At 39.7% G+C, this 19642-nt stretch overlaps 1 protein-coding gene across 1 annotated transcript in view; it reads left to right on the plus strand.

Moving 5' to 3' along the window:
• The first annotated feature begins 3580 nt into the window (after nucleotides 1-3580).
• The window catches only part of LOC112137670 (B-cadherin), a 28629-nt gene continuing 12567 nt past the window's right edge, over nucleotides 3581-19642 (plus strand). The window contains exons 1-9 of the mRNA XM_024260092.2: nucleotides 3581-3734; nucleotides 4507-4644; nucleotides 7418-7568; nucleotides 10305-10477; nucleotides 11628-11756; nucleotides 11988-12173; nucleotides 12323-12567; nucleotides 16632-16774; nucleotides 18215-18306. Coding sequence (XP_024115860.2) covers nucleotides 7421-7568; nucleotides 10305-10477; nucleotides 11628-11756; nucleotides 11988-12173; nucleotides 12323-12567; nucleotides 16632-16774; nucleotides 18215-18306 — 1116 coding nt within the window. The 5' untranslated portion in view covers nucleotides 3581-3734; nucleotides 4507-4644; nucleotides 7418-7420. The remainder of the gene's footprint in view (nucleotides 3735-4506; nucleotides 4645-7417; nucleotides 7569-10304; nucleotides 10478-11627; nucleotides 11757-11987; nucleotides 12174-12322; nucleotides 12568-16631; nucleotides 16775-18214; nucleotides 18307-19642) is intronic.

The following is a 19642-nucleotide window of genomic DNA, read 5'->3' on the forward strand; positions in this document are numbered from 1 at the left end:
TTTTTCAATTGACAATTCAATTTGCAAATTCATCATCCAATTTGAGAATGCATTTTGCAATTTGCAATTCAATACTCAATCAGGCTTGCAAAATGATCATTCATTTTGTAATTTACAATTCAATATGAAAATATACAATTCAATATCACAATTTTCCAAAATAAAATATTGCATAAAAACCAAATCAATTGCATTGTAAATTGTCATGGGTTTTTGATGTCATAATTCAAATGACTATGCATTTTACAATTTACAATTCAATATGCAATTTGGTCTTTCATTTTGAAATGCATTTTACAATTTACAATTCAATATTTAAAAATGACATTTCAATACATGGTTTGGTTCAAAATAATTTTAAAGTAACTTTAAATCTATTGCATAGTAAAATCCCACGCTCCGTGTTTCAAAAGTCAATTCATCATGCAAAACAGCGCCCCCCGCTGTAATGCATTCTCAGTTCAGTTGCGCTCTAGGTGGGCCAATATTCAAACCGCTTTGCATTCTGTCAGACGGGCGGGGCCTTGCACCCCTATATATGCTAAATCCCTCCTCCACTTCCTTTCGACCAATCAAAAAATAGTAAAGAATCAGCTAAGCAATGCAGAAGAGAATGCTATCTGCTAAAGAGTTAGCTTCTATCTGGATGACTTACACTACAACCGCTGTGTGACAGCTCAAAGAGATTGTGGAGCACAACTTTAGGGCTGCTGTGAACTTTAAGACAGCGGTCCCCAACCCTCGGGCCGCTGACCAGTACCGGTATCGGTCCGTGGCTCACTTGGTACCGGGTCACAGACAGAAAAAAACGTACGGTCAGGCGCGCTAGTTCACTGATTTTAACAAGTCTAAAGGTTTAAACTTAGCCTTTGTGGTTAAATTCCCCTTTCACTGCAAAGTAGATGCTAATCAAACGCTAACTTTAGCCGAGTCTGAACTGTGTAAAGGTTAAATAAAGCAAAAATAAAACGACACAACCATCGTAAAACGGGTATTTTCTGAATATAATAATAAACGTGAATCCACCGTGTCTTCATCTTTATTATCTGTGTTTGTGAAAAATTGGATTGAAGACTTTGTCGCCACACTTCATTACAAATGTCATTTTTAAATATTGAATTGTAAATTGTAAAATGCATTCTCAAATTGGATGATGAATTTGCAAATTGAATTGTCAATTGAAAAATGCATAAAACTTAGAATTATGGCCTAAAAAAACTTCCATACTCTGGCTCCCTCTAGAGGGCAAGAATGCAAAGCATAATATTACGCGGATGCACGTGAACAGCGCATGAACAGAATCCGTCTATTAAACATTGAGCGCATGTCGGGGAAAGCGGCAAAATCTGACAACACAATCATGGAAAATAAATTAACGGACTTCAAGTACACTTAAATAAATATACTTAAATGGAAACTTAGAGCAGGAAAGCATAAGATGTTCTAATAAAAGTCTATTAACACAACATCATCAATTAACGGTGAAAAGATATACTCCGCAGCATGAAAACGGAAATAAACAAAGAACAAAATATGCTGAATCAAGGAATGATTAGGTAATTTTAACTGAATATCTGAAAATATACACATTAAGACTTACTTTGGCCTATTAACGCACACGGCGGCAGCAACATAAGTGGGGGTGCAGTCTCAAAACATAAACTTACTCAAAGGAAGTGACGTCAATAAGTGTCTTTCAAAATAAAATACCTAATAAATATAAGAGACTTTCCTACAATGCTAGTATGAATGCTGTAAGCTCAATTTGGTCACTGAAGATGTTAGTGCTGATAGCTGAAGATGCTGAAATTGATGGCTGAAGAAGTTGAATTTGATTGCTAAAAACGCTGAAATTGATTGCTAAAAACGCTGAAGCTGATTGCCAGCTAAAATATTAGCTAAATGCAAAATTAGCCTAAAAAACGTAGGCTAGTCAAAACAGCTAGCATGTAGCTGACATATTTGCTCAATTCCAAAACAGACAAAAAAACTTTAAAAAGCCTCAGTTGGCCAAAAGCCGTATGAAGTATTAATGTAAATCTCCTTTACCTACATCTGCAGCACGGAATAACCATTGATATAAAGGAGTTTAACACTCTACTGTGGTACATGAAGAACTGCTTTTAGTGTGAAAACTCTTAAGAATTTGTTTGTACAGGAAATTAATACATTTATTTCATCTGTGTGTTTTGTGTGTTTTTCTTATAGTTGGATTCACTGACTGCACAGAACGTACACAGTTTTTCTTCAGCACAGATGACAGTCGCTTTGAGTTAAATTCTGATGGAGTATTAACTGTAAGTAACAGACTTGACATCAAATCATTAAAGTTACCTTTTTTATATCAATGTTTTTGCTTAAACTCAGACTTGGTTTTGCTACAAAGTGTCAAAGTCAAATCTTAGTCTTTATCTTATGTTTAAGGTTCAAAGAGGAGTTGATCTTGATGAAGGACATCAGGACTTTTTTGTCCACTCCTGGGACTCAGAGGGCAACAAGATGACGGTTCCTGTCATGGTCCTGCAGCGTGGACATCACCATGTAAGCAGAGATGCTGAGCAGCACCATGGAGGCCACAGACACCAGAACCATGACAACACTGGGCTGGATTCTGCCAGTATTAAAGAGGTAGGTTGAGAAAAACAATAGGGCCTCGGAAAAAGATTATATTAAATATACAGCGTGTTTGTTAAATGAAGGAAGTCTGTATTGTTTGCAACAGATTTTAATCTATACAAACTGTATAACTGTGCAAACTTTTCTTTTAATGGCGAAACACAAAATAGTTCTAATTTCCATTGTGAGAAAATTCAAGAAAATAAAACTCTATAATGTCTGGAAAGTTATTCCTCAGATTCCCATCTGAGGAAGTTTATTCTGGAAATAACAGGAATAAGAGTTAGCGGCAGCAAGAGGGAGGATTTATTTTAACAGAAATACTGAAGCAGTGAGGTGGCAAGAGTGCAGAGATGAAAAAGATTGGTTGTAAGCAATTGTGGTTAACTGAAAGTTCAACAACAGAGGGGGACTAAGGAAAAAGTAAACACATGGTGATAAAGCCAGAATAAGAAGATTGGAACAATTTCATATGGATGGTGAAAGTCTATGGAAAAGGAGGCTGCGGTTTAGAGCTCCCAGATGCATCACATCATTAGATCTATGTTTATTCTGTTAGAGAATAGAATACAGAAAATAAGGTAGGATTGAGGCAGATGGTTTAGCAAAAAGTAACCCTAATGCGCCTAAAGGGGGGCATATGTTTAATCACTCACTGCATTGCTTTGCATTTGAAAGTAACTATTATGTAGTCTAACTTGTAGTGAGGAATTGAATCCATGTTTTATTGCAACAGGGCACTTTTTTTGAGTGCCAATCCTTGGAATGGAACACTGCAGAGTAATTTGTAAATAATTAAATAATAATACAAATTTCAGCTTTATTTGTGATGCGATTCATATCTTCATATTATTGTTTTAAACGTGATGGTGTATTAAAGATTCTGTTTTTTGTTTGTTTACTTGTTTCAGTTGATACCTAATTTCCTGCTGGAAAACAAAGTGCCGTTTTAATATTGTTTTTTTTTTTTTCAGACGGCAGGACATGCAGATGTGGTCGTCCTTTATTTTCCCAAGACGAGTAATGGACTGAGGCGGAAGAAGAGATGCTTCAGAGTACCTCCTCCTATCCAATATCCTGAGAATTACAATGGACCCTTTCCATTTCTAATAGATCAAGTAAGGAATATCAAAATCTGCTGCAAAACTCCTATTTCTTTTTTGGATCATCACCTTCATTTATCTCTCTTTAGCTTGGTCACAACTTTAAATTACTTTTTTTTAAGCCAAGTGATCATTTTTCAATAGAGGCGTAACGGATCACAAAACTAACGGTTCAGATCGTGTCACGGTTTTAGGGTCACGGTTCAGATCAGTAAAAGTAACAAAAAACAAAAAAAAAAAAAACGGCGGAAAAACTAACTAGATAAAAGCCTAAAAATACTCTTTTTAAAGTTTCAAAACATATATTTGATAAAACATATATGCAGTACCCCAAACCATAAACTCTCATATATATTACATCAAAAAATTTGCTCATTGAGGCCTGTTTATAAAAACAGAATATCGTTGGAAAAAACCAAAAAACTAAAACATGTTTTTTTCTGATGACATTTACATATCTTGAGACCAAATCTACAAAACTGGGAGAGAAGAATGCCTGAAAATAGTTTTAACATTGCGCATGGAGGGATGTAGTGCGTGCGTGCACGGTGATACGCGCTCCAACTGTGTGCGGAACTGTGGCTACTAATCCGTACGGACCACGGATTATCCGTGATCTGGTACACCCCTGTTTTACAAAATCAATTTTTTTGTTGTTGTTCAAGCTCTATTCAAATATCCTTTTTTGTCTAAAATGTCTAATGAGATATTTCAACTAGATTTTACTTGTCTGCTAAAGTAAAGTTAATGTAGTCGGCAGGTTTTCACTGTGTCCTGGTCTGTTCAGATTTACCCATTGAAGTCCCTCAGCATCACAGGTCCAGGAGCCGATGAAGACCCTGTAGGACTTTTTACAATCGACAAAGACACTGGTTTTCTTTATGCTCATCAGACAGTTGACAGAGAGAAACAAGAACAATATAAGGTAAGAATGATCCCAGTTAATGCTTTAAAAAAAACATAACAGTATACTTTATATTTAAAAAGTATTCCATCATCTGTCTTGACTGACGCTTGAACTAAAGTTCCATCCCATTCCTAACTCAGAGTTCAATATGATGTTGGCCCACCTTTTGAGCTTTAACTCCTCTGGGAAGGCTGTGCACAAGGTTGAGGAGTGTGTTTCTAGTAATTGTTGACCATTCTTCCAAAAGCGCATTGGTCAGGTCACACACTGATGTTGGTGGAGAAGGCCTGACTCTCCGCTCTAATTCATCCCAAAGGTGTTCTATCAGGTTTAGGTCAGGACTCTGGGGAGGTCAGTCAAGTTCATCCACATCAGACTCTGTCCTCCATGTCTTTATGTACTTGCTATGGTCACTGGTGCACAGTCATGTTGGAAGAGGAAGTGTCTGCTCCAAACTGTTCCAGAAAAACAAGCCCACACCATCATTCCTCCTCCACCAAATTTCACCCTTGGCACAGTGCAGTCTGAAATGTACCGTTCTCCTGCAAACTCCAAACGTAGACTGGTCCATCAGATGTAGATGGAAAAGTGATTCATCACTCCAGAGAAGGCATCTTCACTGCTTTAGAAACCAGTGGCTACGTGCTTTACACCACTACATCCGACGCTTTGAAAGTCGGTGACCTCTTTGCATTATGACCTTCACCATCCACTGACCCCTCTCTGTCAGTTTACATGGTCTAAAACTTTGTGAATATTGTTCCCAAATGCCCATTTTCATGATAGAGCTGACAGTTGACCGTGGAATACTTAGGACCGAAGAAATTTCATGACTGAATTTTTTTGCACAGGTGGCGTCCTTTGACAGTTCCATGATGGAATTCACTAAGCTCCTGAGAGCAGTCCAATCTTTCACAAATGTTTGTAAAATAATCTGCATGCCTGAGTGTTTGATTTTATATACCTGTAGCACGGTCAAGTAATTAGGACTCCGGATTCTGATCATTTAGATGAGTGAGCAAATATTTGTGGTAATTTAGAGTAGCTTTTTCTTCCCAGCTAAAATGTAAAAGATTTTTATAAGAGAAGATAAATCATATTTCAAAGATTCAAGATTCAAAGGGTTTATTGTCATATGTACAGTAAATACACGGGTTTCCCTGTACAATGAAATTCTTATTTTGCAGCTCACTCTTAAAGGCCATAAAGAGATAGATAAAAGTAAATAAGATAAAAATATAAAAAGATAAAAGATATTTACTGGATGACTAAAGAGCACAGTTACAAACAATATAAGAAATAAACAATAAAATATGCATATGTGAGTGACTAAGATATTTACAAATCAGCTTTTGTGCAAATTTGACAGAGAATATTGTTGTGCAAAGGAGACTGACAGAACTGGATAGTGGGGTACATGTGCAGTTGTTATTCCTGTCAGCTGTTAAGGAGTCTGATGGCAGAGGGAAAGAAAGAGTTCCTGGCTCTGCTGGTCCTGCATTTCCCACTCCTGTACCTCCGGCCCGAGGGGCGGAGAGTGAGCAGACCTTGGTGGGGGTGGGTGGGGTCTCTGATAAAGAATGGAAGCAGCTCTCCTCAGGACCCTGCGCTTGTAGATGCTCTGCAGTGAGGGCAGAGGAGTCCTGGTGATCTTGGACGCAGCCTTCACCACTCTCTGCAGGCGTTTGCGGTCCGTGACGGTAGAGCTGCCGTACCTCACCGTTATGCAGCTGGTTAGGATGGACTCAACAACACAGCTGTAGAAGTTGCTGAGAATCATTTATGACATGCCGAACTTCCTCAGCCTCCTCAGTAAGTACAGCCGCTGATGAGCCTTCTTCACCAGCTGCATGGTGTTCAGTGTCCAGGTGAGGTCCTGGCTGAGGTGGACCCCAAGATACTTGAAGCTGCTCACCCTCATCACTTCCAGACCCGGGATAAACAGCGGCGTATGAGGGCTCCTCTCCCTCCTCATGTCCACTATCATTTCCCTGGTCCTGTCTGTGTTGAAGGTCAGGTTGTTGTCCTCACACCTAGTCACCAGAGAATCCACCTCTCTCCTGTAGGCTGCCTCGTCCCCGCCAGTGATGAGTCCTATCACAGCGGTGTCGTCCGCAAACTTCAGGATGGTGTTGTCCTGATGAGAGGCTGCACAGTCGTGGGTGAACAGGGTGTAGAGGATGGGACTAAGGACACACCCCTGTGGCTGAGGTCCTGTTCCCTATTCTGACAGACTGAGACCTGCCAGTCAGAAAGTCCAGGAGCCAGTCACAGATGGTGGGGTGTAGTATAAGACAGAGCAGTTTGCGGGGGACCACCGTGTTGAACGCAGAACTGTGGTCAATAAAGAGCATCCTGATGTAGGAGTCTTTATTCTCCAGATGTGAGAGGGAGATGTGCAGTGCTGCAGCGATGGCATCTGAGGTGGACCTGTTGGGCCAGTAGGCATACTGCAGGGGGTCTAGTGTGTCCGGAGTAATGCTCTGAATGTGGGTCAGCACCACTCTCTCAAAGCACTTTATAATGATTGGAGTGAAATTGTTACTGAAATTGTTGGTGTAATTGTTACTGTAATCACACATCAAATGAATATTTTGCTACATTTCAAACACAGAAAGCAGATTCACTAATGGAACTTCATAATAATAAACAACGTATAAAATACATTTAAATCTTATAATTGTTAAAGTGTTTCATTTCATTGTGATTTTTTTTTTTATATAAAATTGTCTTTTGGTTGACTGGTTGTGATGTTTCTAACATGGTAACGTTTTGTTTTATTATTTTGTAGCTGATGGTGCACTTTACTGATCCTGTTCATGGGTCAGGGGAAGAAGAGGAAACTATAGAAATTATCATCAACATAATTGACATGAATGACAACGAACCTGTTTTTGAACAGACATCCTATGTGGGAGAAGTAGCTGAATCCTCGCCAAAAGGTAACCTCAGTGGATCATTTGTAATAGATGTGTGAACAAATAAGTTTTCTTCTTACCCTTTTCTGTGTGTTAATCTGATCAGTCAAAAAGTTGAATGCAGAACAGATTCTGGGTCTCGGTAAAAGTTCAGTGAACAGAATAGAATCAGATAGCGTAATAATTTGGAGTGGAGGTGGTGAAGTTGACCTACACAAGTTTAAGTCATGAATGATAGCATCAAGGTAACAAATACAACTACCACCACACAATTGGGAGGCATTGGCGGAATCTTTAAGATTACCCGCTGCCCATTTTTTTTAACCTTTTTGCTCTCTTATGGGATCCAGATGACCCCACCCTTACATTGATGTGTGATCCCTCCCATGACAAAGGGGGACAGTATTTCATGTCTGCCACAGACACCAGTGAAGATAAAAAAAACCTTGAAAAAAGAAAGTTCAGCCTGGTGTCTTGTGGGGTCTAGATAACCCCACTTTTAATGTAAACATGCCTAGTGTGGCAACACGAATTATGGGGGTTGTCAACAACGCCACCTGAAGCTGCTATGCCCCAGGAAAAGGAAATGGTAAAAGGACACGTAAAATCCTTCCTTTGAACAAGGCAGAGGCGGAGGTATGTTTTTGAAATATGGTTTTTATGATGCAATTTAAAAACAATATAAAAATAATTTATTTAGACCAAAAAATGTTCAAGAGGAGGCTTACCAAGGTGGCTTGAACTACAGCAAAACAAACCAAACAAAAACAAACACCCAGGAGTGTGATGCACTGCACTCGTGATGGAAGAATCACACAGCACACAAGAACCCGCCATCAATGCAACCGTCCACCCCGAGCTCCAACCTCCTGGAACAGAAGTGATAAAACAGTTAAAAAATCCTCACATTTAAAAAAAATTTAGAAGATGATTACACATCAGGGGCGCCAGGTAAACCACCAGTGTGTGAATGTGTGTGTGGATGGGTAAATGGGTCTGTGACTGTGAAGCGCTTTGGGCCCTCGAAGGAGGGTAGAAAGCGCTATACAAGTATACGCCATTTACCCTACGCCATTTAAACAGCCTGATGGCGAACGACAGGCGTTATGACAGTCCACAGTCCAGCCCACTGCCGCTGCACACACGGTCTCAACCGATGCTGCAGGGGTCCGACCAACTCAGTCCCAACATGGCGAGGGAAGGGGGAGATCGGAATCGGAACCAGGAAATAAAAACGGTGGCAAAGCAGCAGCACTTACTCCCCTATTGCGGAGCGGGAAGTAAAGTCAAGAGACCGGTTCTGGGAAAAAAAATAATCTATTTTTTAACATGCAGGACCTTTATTAAAAGCAGGGAGTGACAGCTCGAGACATACCAGTCACCGAGAGGAAGTGGGTTTAGGCAACAGTCCGTCACGCTTGCAGGCTCTATTTTGCAAGCCGCACTGCCGAGGCACCAACCGACCGTTGGTGTAAAGAAACTGGAAAGTAAGCTAGTAAATTTCCAGCCAATATTTAAATCTGCGCGCTCAGTCCATGGCTTACCTGCCTGTGTACCGGCGTTCCCACTTCCTAGTGACTGCGCAAAGCAGCCGAAAAAGCTCATGCCAGAAAGCAAAGGGGTAGGGCTTTTAAAAGCACTATCCCCCAATCAGCAAGTCTGTCCTGCTGCCTCATAATTAGTAGGCGTGTCCTACTCACCACAATCTACCCCCTTTTTTTTCATCATTGTCCCGATGACCTAATTAATCCCTGGGTCTAAACAGGGCTGTAACTAAATTAGAGAATGGTAGGGCACCTTCAAAACCCCCGTTATGAGTGACAACACCAGAGATACCGTTACGTCGCCCGAATTGGCGTCACCGGGGTCCCACCCTGGAGCCAGGCCTGGGGTTGGGGCTCGGAGGCGAGCGCCTGGTGGCCGGGGCTCCTCCCATGGGCCCCGGTCGGGTCCAACCCGAAGAAGCGACGTGGGATCACTCCCCAGTGGGCCCACCACCTGCAGGGGAGCTCTGAAGGGGCCGGTGCATTGTGGTTTGGGTGGCAGTCGAAGGCGAGTGCCTCGGCGGCCCAAACCCCGGTCATGGAATTTGGCTTTTGGGACATGGAATGTCACCTCTCTGGGAGGGAAGGAGCCTGAGCTGGTGCGAGAGGTTGAGAGATACCGACTAGATATAGTTGGGCTCACCTCAACGCACAACCTGGGCTCTGAAACTCAGTCCCTCGAGAGAGGCTGGACTCTCTACCACTCTGGAGTTGCCCATGGTGAGAGGCGACATCGTGAATGTTCAATAGCTCTAAAGATGTTAAAGCTAAAGTCACTAAACTTTCTCACATGACTAATTATCACTTATATAACAAGAAAATAGTATTTTTTTTCCTAGTTTATATTTGCTGTATTTTTACTTGTTTATTAAAGCTACTTCACAGAAGTGTTTTATTTAAGTTTTTAATGATAAAAGAAGGTTAATGAAATATAAATAAGGGACAACACACATGTGTTTCTTCAGTTTATCCATGTTATGTCCTATAAAAGTATCGGATTGGGACTCAGTATCGGCAGATACACAAAATCAAATGACTCGGAATCGGATCGGGCCCAAAAAAACCTGATCGGGACATCCCTAGCTATTACAGATAATAATGTAATGATCTCTTCTTTTGACAGAGTATGGACTTGAAAATCTTGTGGCAAAAACACAAGATGGGATTTTTAATCAAATTCTGGTTTTATTTGTGCTGTAATGTTTGACCTCTTCAGGGACTACAGTGATACGGGTTAAAGCCACTGATGCTGATGAGCCAGGATATTATTACTCGATTGTCAAATACACTATTCTGAGCCAGGAACCAAAGCTGCCCAGTGACCACATGTTTGTCATTAACACCGTCAATGGAGCCATCATGGTTGAAGATGCTGGTTTGGACAGAGAGGTAATGCTTTGGAAATACATCTTCTTAAAAGAGCATTTAATTGTAGATTACATTTATTTTTATATCTTTGAGATTTGTAGTGAACATTTTTAAAACTGACAGATTTCTTTCATTGATTTACAATTTAAACATTATTAAAAAAAAACATTTTTAAAAGTTTCACTTTCTGTTTTTATCCTTTTATTAAACCAAAGACTCATTAAGATTTTCTGGTAAATTTGAACCTTCAGTGTTTTAAAGATGATTATTTTTGTCTCTGTTACTCCACAGTAAGGGGGGGGGGGGGTTTCTTGAAGCTGTCTAAAGTTAATGCTGCCATGTAATTAATGTTTATGGGTGATTAATTAATCGTGATCTTTAATTCATAAATTTAATTGTTTTAATTTCATCACAAGTATTTTTAACATACGAATTGATATAAAAAGCCCGGCTTTGAGGTATTTTGTTTTAAATTTATGAGATTGTGTATCAGTAAAAGTTTAAATTACTACTAACTAAAAAACTGGCTTTATGAAGTTTTACGAATATAATAGACTTCCAAACTTTACTTTTACACCAATTATTAAAATTAGTATTTTTTCAATCTCAAACAATTAGGAAAAATGGACTAAATAAAAAATAAGGTCCAGAGTGCTCAAAAATAAATAAATAAATAAAACAGTAGGAAATGCTTTCATTAGCAATCAAAAAAAATATTGACCACAAACTTCTTGTAATTCCCATAATTCATATTGACAAGCCTCATTCCACAGTTCATCGTACCATGCGATCAGCCTTCAACATACCCCATTAATTTATGATAAAGAACACTCATCAGGCTTTAACCCTTACATAATAGATTACAGCTGTGGCGTTGTGGGCTTGTTTGCGTTAGTTTTTTTAACAACTACAAAATCGCACATTAATAACATCACAGTAGAAACATGCAGATTAGACAGCTGTACACACACCAAGACATGCACCGAGAGCAATGAAAGAGGTGTTTTCAGCTGAGTTAAAAAAACCCTTCATGTAAAGAAACTGTCGGAAACTTTGTTTTTATGTTCGAGAACACGACAAGTCATAGATTAAAAATGAGATTAATGCGATAAAAAATAATGGAATGTCACCCATATTTCCAACTTTTCATGATGATGTTGTGCTTTAACAGACGTATCCTGAGTACACTCTGGAAATACAGGCAGCAGATCTGAGAGGAGAAGGATTAACTGGAAAAACAAAAGTAGTTTTGAAAGTGACGGACAGCAACGACAACGCTCCAGTCTTTACTGAATCTACTGTGAGTACAACATGTGTGACTTTACAGTAAATACTAATATCTCAGTGTTTTGATGCATTCATGTTTTACTTGAATATATAATGATACTTATTGTTTTAAAGAGAGCATTAATGTCATACTGGAGGAAGTTTCTCAGTCTTTGCTGGATAACATTCATGAATATTTTATGTTTCATATTTTGGTTTTGTGAGCAAACATTCTTTGAACCTTTCATTATTTTACCTTTCCCAGTATCGGGGATCAGTTGATGAAAACGCAGTGGGGGTTCAGGTTGTTAAATTGTCAGTAACTGATAAAGATGAACAGAACACCCCAGCATGGAACGCCAAGTTCAAGATTATCAGTGGAGATCCTGAGAAGTTGTTTTCCATAGAAACAGGATCCAACAAACAAGAAGGAATCATCAAAACTGCTCAGGTAAAATCAAAGATTCTTCTGAAGGATCCTGTTTTCAAGCTAATCAAACTATGTTTTAATAGTAAAGTTTAATACTCAGCATATGTACAGAGGTTTTGGGTTGAAGCTGTCCTTCACACTGATAACTGCTGTTTTTCTTCCAACATTAGGGACTGGACTTTGAGAAAAGCAGAACACACACTCTATCTGTTATTGTGGAGAACGACGTTCCTTTTGCCATTCAAATGACCACCTCCACCGCCACAGTGGTGGTGACCGTGAAGGACATCAACGAGCCTCCAGTCTTTAAAGATCAGCAGATGTTTGTTCAAAAGCCTGAGGAGCTTCCTGTGAACAGTGTGATCACAAACTGTGAGGCAAAAGACCCAGACTTTGCACATAAAAACACTGTCAAGTAAGATTTTTTAATCATTTTTTATACTTCCTCAAAAATAAAAATAAAAAACAAAAACATGATTTTTTATTTTTTTTTACTTTTTTAAAATAGATTCTTTGCAAGGAAACTGATATTATGAAATGTGTTGGTAAATCAAAATCAGTTCCAAGTTACAGAAGAGGAAGTAGTTTGTAAATCTTTAGATCAATTTAAGCCTTCACATTTTATTTATCGAGCTTACTATTGACCTGCGTGAATTATGGGTGAAACCTCCGGTAGACGCCGGAACTCGCATACATTTACATTACAACTGTGGAGCCGACAGCGCAATTCCTTTTGTTTTGGATCTATAACTACACATAAATGTGAAAAAACAGCTGTCATGTCTTAAAAGAGGCGACGTAACAACTCCGGTGCCTGCTAAAATTGAGGGATTGGAGGATGACCTTAAAAAACATAACATTTAGTAGCATTTTTAGCTACTGCTTTTACTTTCTCAATTCAGCTGCAGCAGGTGGCGAAGCTATGAACAATCTTAGAAGTTCACCTCACAGTGGCGGGCCGTGCATTTCACACCTAGGCCTTCAGTAGTGCTCCATCTGAATCAATCCAACCCTCATTAACTATTTTATGGCAATAAAACTTCTAGTGCAGGTACAACTGCCACACACACACCAAAAGCATAAAAAATAACCTGATAAAATTTCAATATTATGTAGGGAGATAGCAAAATTTTACTCACCAAAAATCCAGATTATTTAAACACAAAATCCATCCTTTCTATCCTCAAGAAGATTTCAATCACTCTGTCGTGCAGAATCCGTGCGTTTCACAGATGGAAAGTGTTCCGTGGCTGTGATAAGCTGGAAAATGTTCTGGTATTCCTGAAGCCTCTTGTGGTCCAGGAGGGTGACAAACATCAGTTTTTGTGATCATGAAATCTGGTCTGTGTCTGGAAAATAATATTGTCGGTAGTGCGCGCGAGGATTTTGCGCTGCACCTCTTCGTGAGCTCGAGCGCCCGCGGTGCGTTCAGGGGCCTCGTAGATTTCCTCGTATCAGCTTCTCTCCCGCTCAATGGAGTCACGGAACTCCTTTACCTGTGCCAGACAAAACTGTGCCACAACTTTACCCAGACATTCATTTTCCACCAAAAATCAGACGATGAGACGCTTTCCACTGGCAAAATCTTCAAACCCGACACGCCGCTCCTCGGCACCTGTGTCCGTCACATAACGCAGAACCAGAGCGAGCTGCGAGCTGTCCAATCACAGCTCGTGAAAATGATGACGTTTCCGTACGCCTGCTAGCTGGCGTTGGTATCGCCTACTCGAAATCTGATTGGTTGAAGCAACAGTTTGGTCGACAATTATTTTATGCTACAGGGCCCGCAGAACTGATTGTGAAGGCCTCCGGGCAGATTTCTTTGACCCTAGCAACAAATGGCGCTGCAATGTGATTGGTTAATGCTTAAATAGGAAAATACACGTCTGGAAGCAGCGCAACCAGGGAGACAGCAATGAAAGGATGAAGACAGAGCCTTTGGAATTATAGAATACGTATTCACGGAAATAAATAATAATTAATATCAGTCTGTGATTCAGATATTTTTAGGCCAGCAGAGAAGGCCTTGCAGGCCCTGACGGCCCGCCACTGTCACCTCATAATTCTTTATTTATGCCTATTTGTGCTAAAAGTTCACATCATAATTCTTTATTTATGCCTATTTCTGCAAGAGTTAACACACAGTGCTGATCAATTGTAACATTATTGTGCTTCACGTGCTTGTGTTTACATGCTGCGATGAGGGATGCATCGCGCGGTGGAGCTTTTGCCTGTTTCATGTTTTGACAGTCAGCTGCGGTTTAAACACGTAATTTTTGAATAGCTGATACCAGGAGATGCAGCAATTACACACGAAATATCTTATCTGCTCCTGTGACCCTGCTGTCAGCAGCGCAGTTAAGCTAGTTTCATATTCGACATTCGTCCCACATTCAGTAATAAACGGCAATATTTTTCAATCGCCTTTGCTAAAAAACACCAAAAAATGTTTTTCCTGAGAGATAATAAAACAATCAACATTTCACATTACTTTCAGCAGCAGCTTGGGCAAAGCGCTCCGACTCCGCTCACATTGCAGCGGCATTTGCGGTGGTCTGCTCGTTACGTGGATCGTGAATAATGAAAACGAGTCATGTGAAACATTGATTGTTTTATCATGTGTCAGTAAAACATTTTTGCTGTTTTTTTTAGCAAAGGCGTTTGAGAAATATCGCCGTTCATCGCTGAATGTGTGACGAATGTCGAATATGAAACTAACTTAACCGTTCTGCTGTCAGGTCTCTGCAGTACCCGGCGTCTCTTCTTCTCGGGTGTTCTGGAGTAACCCGACCATAATGTTGGATACGGATTTTCCTCCGTGTACTTTATCCACAAAATGAAAGATTTAAAATGTTCAGCCACATCCTTCTGACTTCATCCTCGCCCGGTAGACGGTAAAATCTGTACTGAGGAGGGCAGCCGCACTCCCTCTTCGTCAGTAGCCCATGTCCCACAAAACGCTCCACAAATCTAATTTAGCTTGGTTGTTAGTACAACCACGAGCTGCAAAACATGCACCTGAACTGTGCAAATACATTTTTGAAAACTTTGAGGGATTAAGTAAAACACGCTTTTAAAGTTTGTATGCACCGCTAAAGCTAACAAAACCGCCAACTTTTAGTGGAAACAAATAGAGCCGTGTAACTTCCGGTTGCTATGCCAGAAGTTGCACCCATAATCCATTTTACATGAGAGGCCCCCGGAATAAGCTCAATAGAAAGTGTGATCACAACATGTGAGGCAGAAGACCCAGACTTGGAGCTTAAACAGCCCTTTAGGTAAAATGAACTTTAACTCCCTATAAGGATTTTCATTATTAGCACTTAAAGGGTAACCAAACCCCATATCAACTTTTTTTGTCTGTTGACCTCTATAAATGGGACTTTAAATATGCTGTTTGTTGGTCATTTCCAATTTTTTGATAAATTAACATAAACTTAAAATAAACAACGTAATTTCAAACAGGGAAGATGGAAACTGACTCCACCCACAGCCGAAATGTGAAAATCCCGTCAGAGGGGTGGGGCTGGGGAACAGGACTGTTATCATTACTGGAGCTGCAGATGGGCTGCACGGTGGCGCAGTGGTTAGCTCTCTTGCCTCACAGCGAGAAGGCCTCGGTTCGAATCCCGGCTGGGACCTTTCTGTGTGGAGTTTGCATGTTCTCCCCGTGCATGCGTCGGTTTTCACCGGGGACTCCGGCTTCCTCCCACCGTCCAAAAACATGCTTCATAGGTTAATTGGTGACTCTAAAATTGCCCCTAGGTGTGAATGTGAGAGTGAATGTGTGTGTGATTGAGGCCCTGAGACAGACTGGCGACCTGTCCAGGGTGTACCCTCCCTTCGCCCTTCAGTAGCCGGGATAGGCTCCAGCACCGAAAGGGAAGAAACGGCCAAGAAGATGGATGGATGGATGGAGCTGCAGATCATGACGTGGTACTTCTGAAATGACACGGGACTTGAATAGTTTGACCAATCACAAAATTCGACTGTAATACCTTGTTTGAACTTTTAGGGGGCAGCACACAGATGGTTTTTGAATATATTCTCAAGAATTAAACACTTTTATTTTAATTTGTCCAAAAATTGGGAAAGACCAACAAACAGCATATTTAAAGCCCCATTTATAGAGATCAACAGGCACAAAAGTTGATTTAGGGTTTGGTTAAGTATAAAAAGTTATGTATAGAGGATGTTTATTTTTATCAAAAGGTTTTTGTTAAGGTTTTGAGGCAGTTTCCAACAAATACCCATTTAGGTTATTAATCATGTTTTCAAAGCAAATTCAAAAGTTCAAGGAAATTTAAAGTGTTTTTTTCTTAATCTGTAGAAAATAGGTTATTTTGTATGATACTTATTACTAGAAAACCACTTAGAACTTGAATTTGTGTAAATTACAGTAAGTCCATTTTTGATGTTTGTCCATTGACATAAATGCTTGATTCTTTCAATTGATCGTTGATGTTCTTCAATGTACAGGTATAAAATAGGTAGTGACCCAGCAGGCTGGCTGAACGTTGACGAGAATACAGGCCTGGTGACGGTGAAAAGACTCATGGACAGAGAGTCTGCTTTTGTGAAGAACGACACATACACAGCACTCATCATTGCTTATGAGGACGGTATGTGGGAAAGTTTAACGAATTAATATGTCGGCCTCATTGAATTTATTAATTCATAAATTTGCACAATTGCATTCAAGAAAAATGACAGGAAGGGGGTTAAGAACTTCTTTTCTCTTGTGCTTTTCTCACACTACAACATCTGTAATCTAAACAAATTGATTTCTAAACTTTCTATATTTTTAGGTAATAAGAATGCCTGACTACATGTGTTCTGTGTTGATAAAAATAAAAAAGAAACTTAAACAATGATGATTAAAGGTGTGAGCGGCATTGTAAGACCCAAAGGGGCTACCCGCCCTGATCAGCTGGGGGTGACAAACGGATTTATACAAGTTTTAAAAGTATCAGCAAAAGTAAACTTTAGGATTTCCTTGGCAGCCAAGGTTTTTTTTGCTACCTGCTCCCACATTCCTAATAAAATCATATTGATTTATATCATTTTGTTACAGCTGAGCAAGAATTTGTGTATTGAATTTTAAATATGTTCCAGTAAAAAATGTGTGAGCAACAGGGGAACGCCACTTTTGCAAACTTGCCACGCTAACACCATTCAAAATTTTGAGCTAATTCCCACATTTTTCCCAAGTAGCTTCCAATGATACTCAAGGACTTGTGGAAGTGACAGATGAAAATTTATAGCAAGTGCTAGAGAAGATTTTTTTTTTTAAATTCAAGATGGTGGCTTCTTTCTAAGGTCAAAGGTCAGCCAAACTTCAGTGGTGGTTGTAGACTTAACCTTATGGCATGTGTGTGTGAATATTTGTAAAGATTGCTGGAACAAAAGTTTTCTTTTACCATATTGTCTGAAAATAGGAAAATCTCCAAATTTGACATTTTGCCACAAAATGGCCCGCAGGTCCTGTTGGAATCCCAAACTAGTTTCAAAACTTCTTCTGGGTTTTATCGACCTGCTTTAACTTTGTTTGTGGATTTCTAAAATACTTCTTTAGCCCCATAAGAGATTTTGGCCCCATTCATTTTTTATACGAATATTTTGGGGGGGTCCACTATTCCCTACTTTAAATTATACTGTTAATCAGGTGTAAAGAAACTTTGGTGAGTTTCTGTGAGTGTGGTGGGTGTCAAAGTCGCAAAAACAAAGAAAAATTGTGAAAACAATCTGGTCCTTGGTGTCCAGGTCTTCTGCGGGACTGAATTAAATATGGTTAAACATTTTAATCTAAAAAATTACTTACTTACTTACTAACCTGTTCTCTAATTTAAAAGGTAAGTAAAAATTCGCATAGTAAAATCTGTCAGCATTGCCCAAAAGTCAGCATTGATGGCTACAATTGATCAACGTTATTATAAAAAGAAAGTCCTGAGTTTACTCTCCTGACATAAACTCTGTTACAAGTTTCCAAACCATTGAGTTTTCCCTGAGATTAAAAAAGCTTCTGCAGCTTCTTTACTGATTTATGGCTTTTATTTTTCCAGGTGTAGTCCCAGCCACAGGAACTGGAACCCTGTCCATTACACTTGAAGACGTCAATGATAACCCTCCATTCATCGAGGAGCGTAACATTACGGTGTGTGTTTGTTTAGAGCCAAGCAAGTGTTTGTGTTCCTGTGTTTATTTTTATCTTATGATGAATATTACCATAAAAAGTGAAATATGTTAGTAATGAGTTTTAAATGATATAAAGAAGTACAGATATTTTAAGTTAAATTAACAAATTTACTTCTTCTTCTCTCATAGTCAGTGCTTGCTTAAAGATTAGTGATGTAACATTAAATCAAACCACAATTTGATTCGATTCACAGTTTTAAAGTCATGATTTTGATTTTTTTCTGATTCTTTTTTGCCTCAACAAAATTAATTAAAGGTATTTTGAGGCCAATATGTTTTGTTTTTTCCCCTTACATCAAACTGCCTGTTTGAGAAAGGATTCAATATAAATAAACAGAGGTGGGGACTCGAGTCACATGACTTGGACTCGAGTCAGACTCCAGTCATGAATTTGATGACTTTAGACTCGACTTGGACTTTCCTACCTCTGACTCGTGACTTGACTCGGACTTTGATATACATAACTTGTGACTTGACTCGGACTTTGATATACATAACTTGTGACTTGACTCAGACTTTAGCCCTCTGACTCGGAAAGACTATTTTTCCCCCAAATCCACGGATTATAAAGTATATTATAAAGTATATCGAGAAAAATCCGCTCGCCGCAGTCCTCTGTGTATGTTTACATCCGTGTGTCGGCCCAACATCCAATCAAATTAGAGCCACGTTTGATTGATGTGACAGCCCAACCAATCAAATTGCAGAAAAAAAGCCCCGCCTCCCCTTTAAAAGCGCGAGTTCCTGCCTGTGTTTTTAGTTCTTGCATAAAAGTTTATAGATCGTCAACAACAAACGATTTGCAGTTCGCAGAACATGTGTATATAAGGATTACTCACAGAGATTCAACATCAACCAACTTCATCTGACTGTAGGAGCAGCAAAATCAAGTAAGTTCTGAGTGAAAGCTGGCGCTAGCTTAGCGGCTAACCGCTAGCTGCAGTTAAATGAATGGGAGGTGAACTCTGTTATCACTGGGACACCGTGCAGCTCGGTATAATCACAGAGTGTCAAGAGGTGATTTGGACATTTCCACCGCTCAGATCTTTTCCTGGGATCTGGGCGGGACGCGAGTGATCATAGCGGTACAGCAAGGTTGCAGGTGAGCGGGCTCGATTGTTCTGGGTCGTTTTCTGATAGAAATCCAGCAAACGTATTATAGAATTCACGGAGATGCTGCATGAGGGTTCTTTCCCTTTGGTTTACTACTTTTGCTGCTTTAAGCTTTATGGTGTGTTTTAGTAAAAAAAACATCCTCTTTCTCTGGGGTCACATTCCCTCTTGAATATTTGCTG

This window comes from Oryzias melastigma, linkage group LG24 (genome assembly GCF_002922805.2).
Source record: "Oryzias melastigma strain HK-1 linkage group LG24, ASM292280v2, whole genome shotgun sequence".
NCBI lineage: Eukaryota > Metazoa > Chordata > Actinopteri > Beloniformes > Adrianichthyidae > Oryzias > Oryzias melastigma.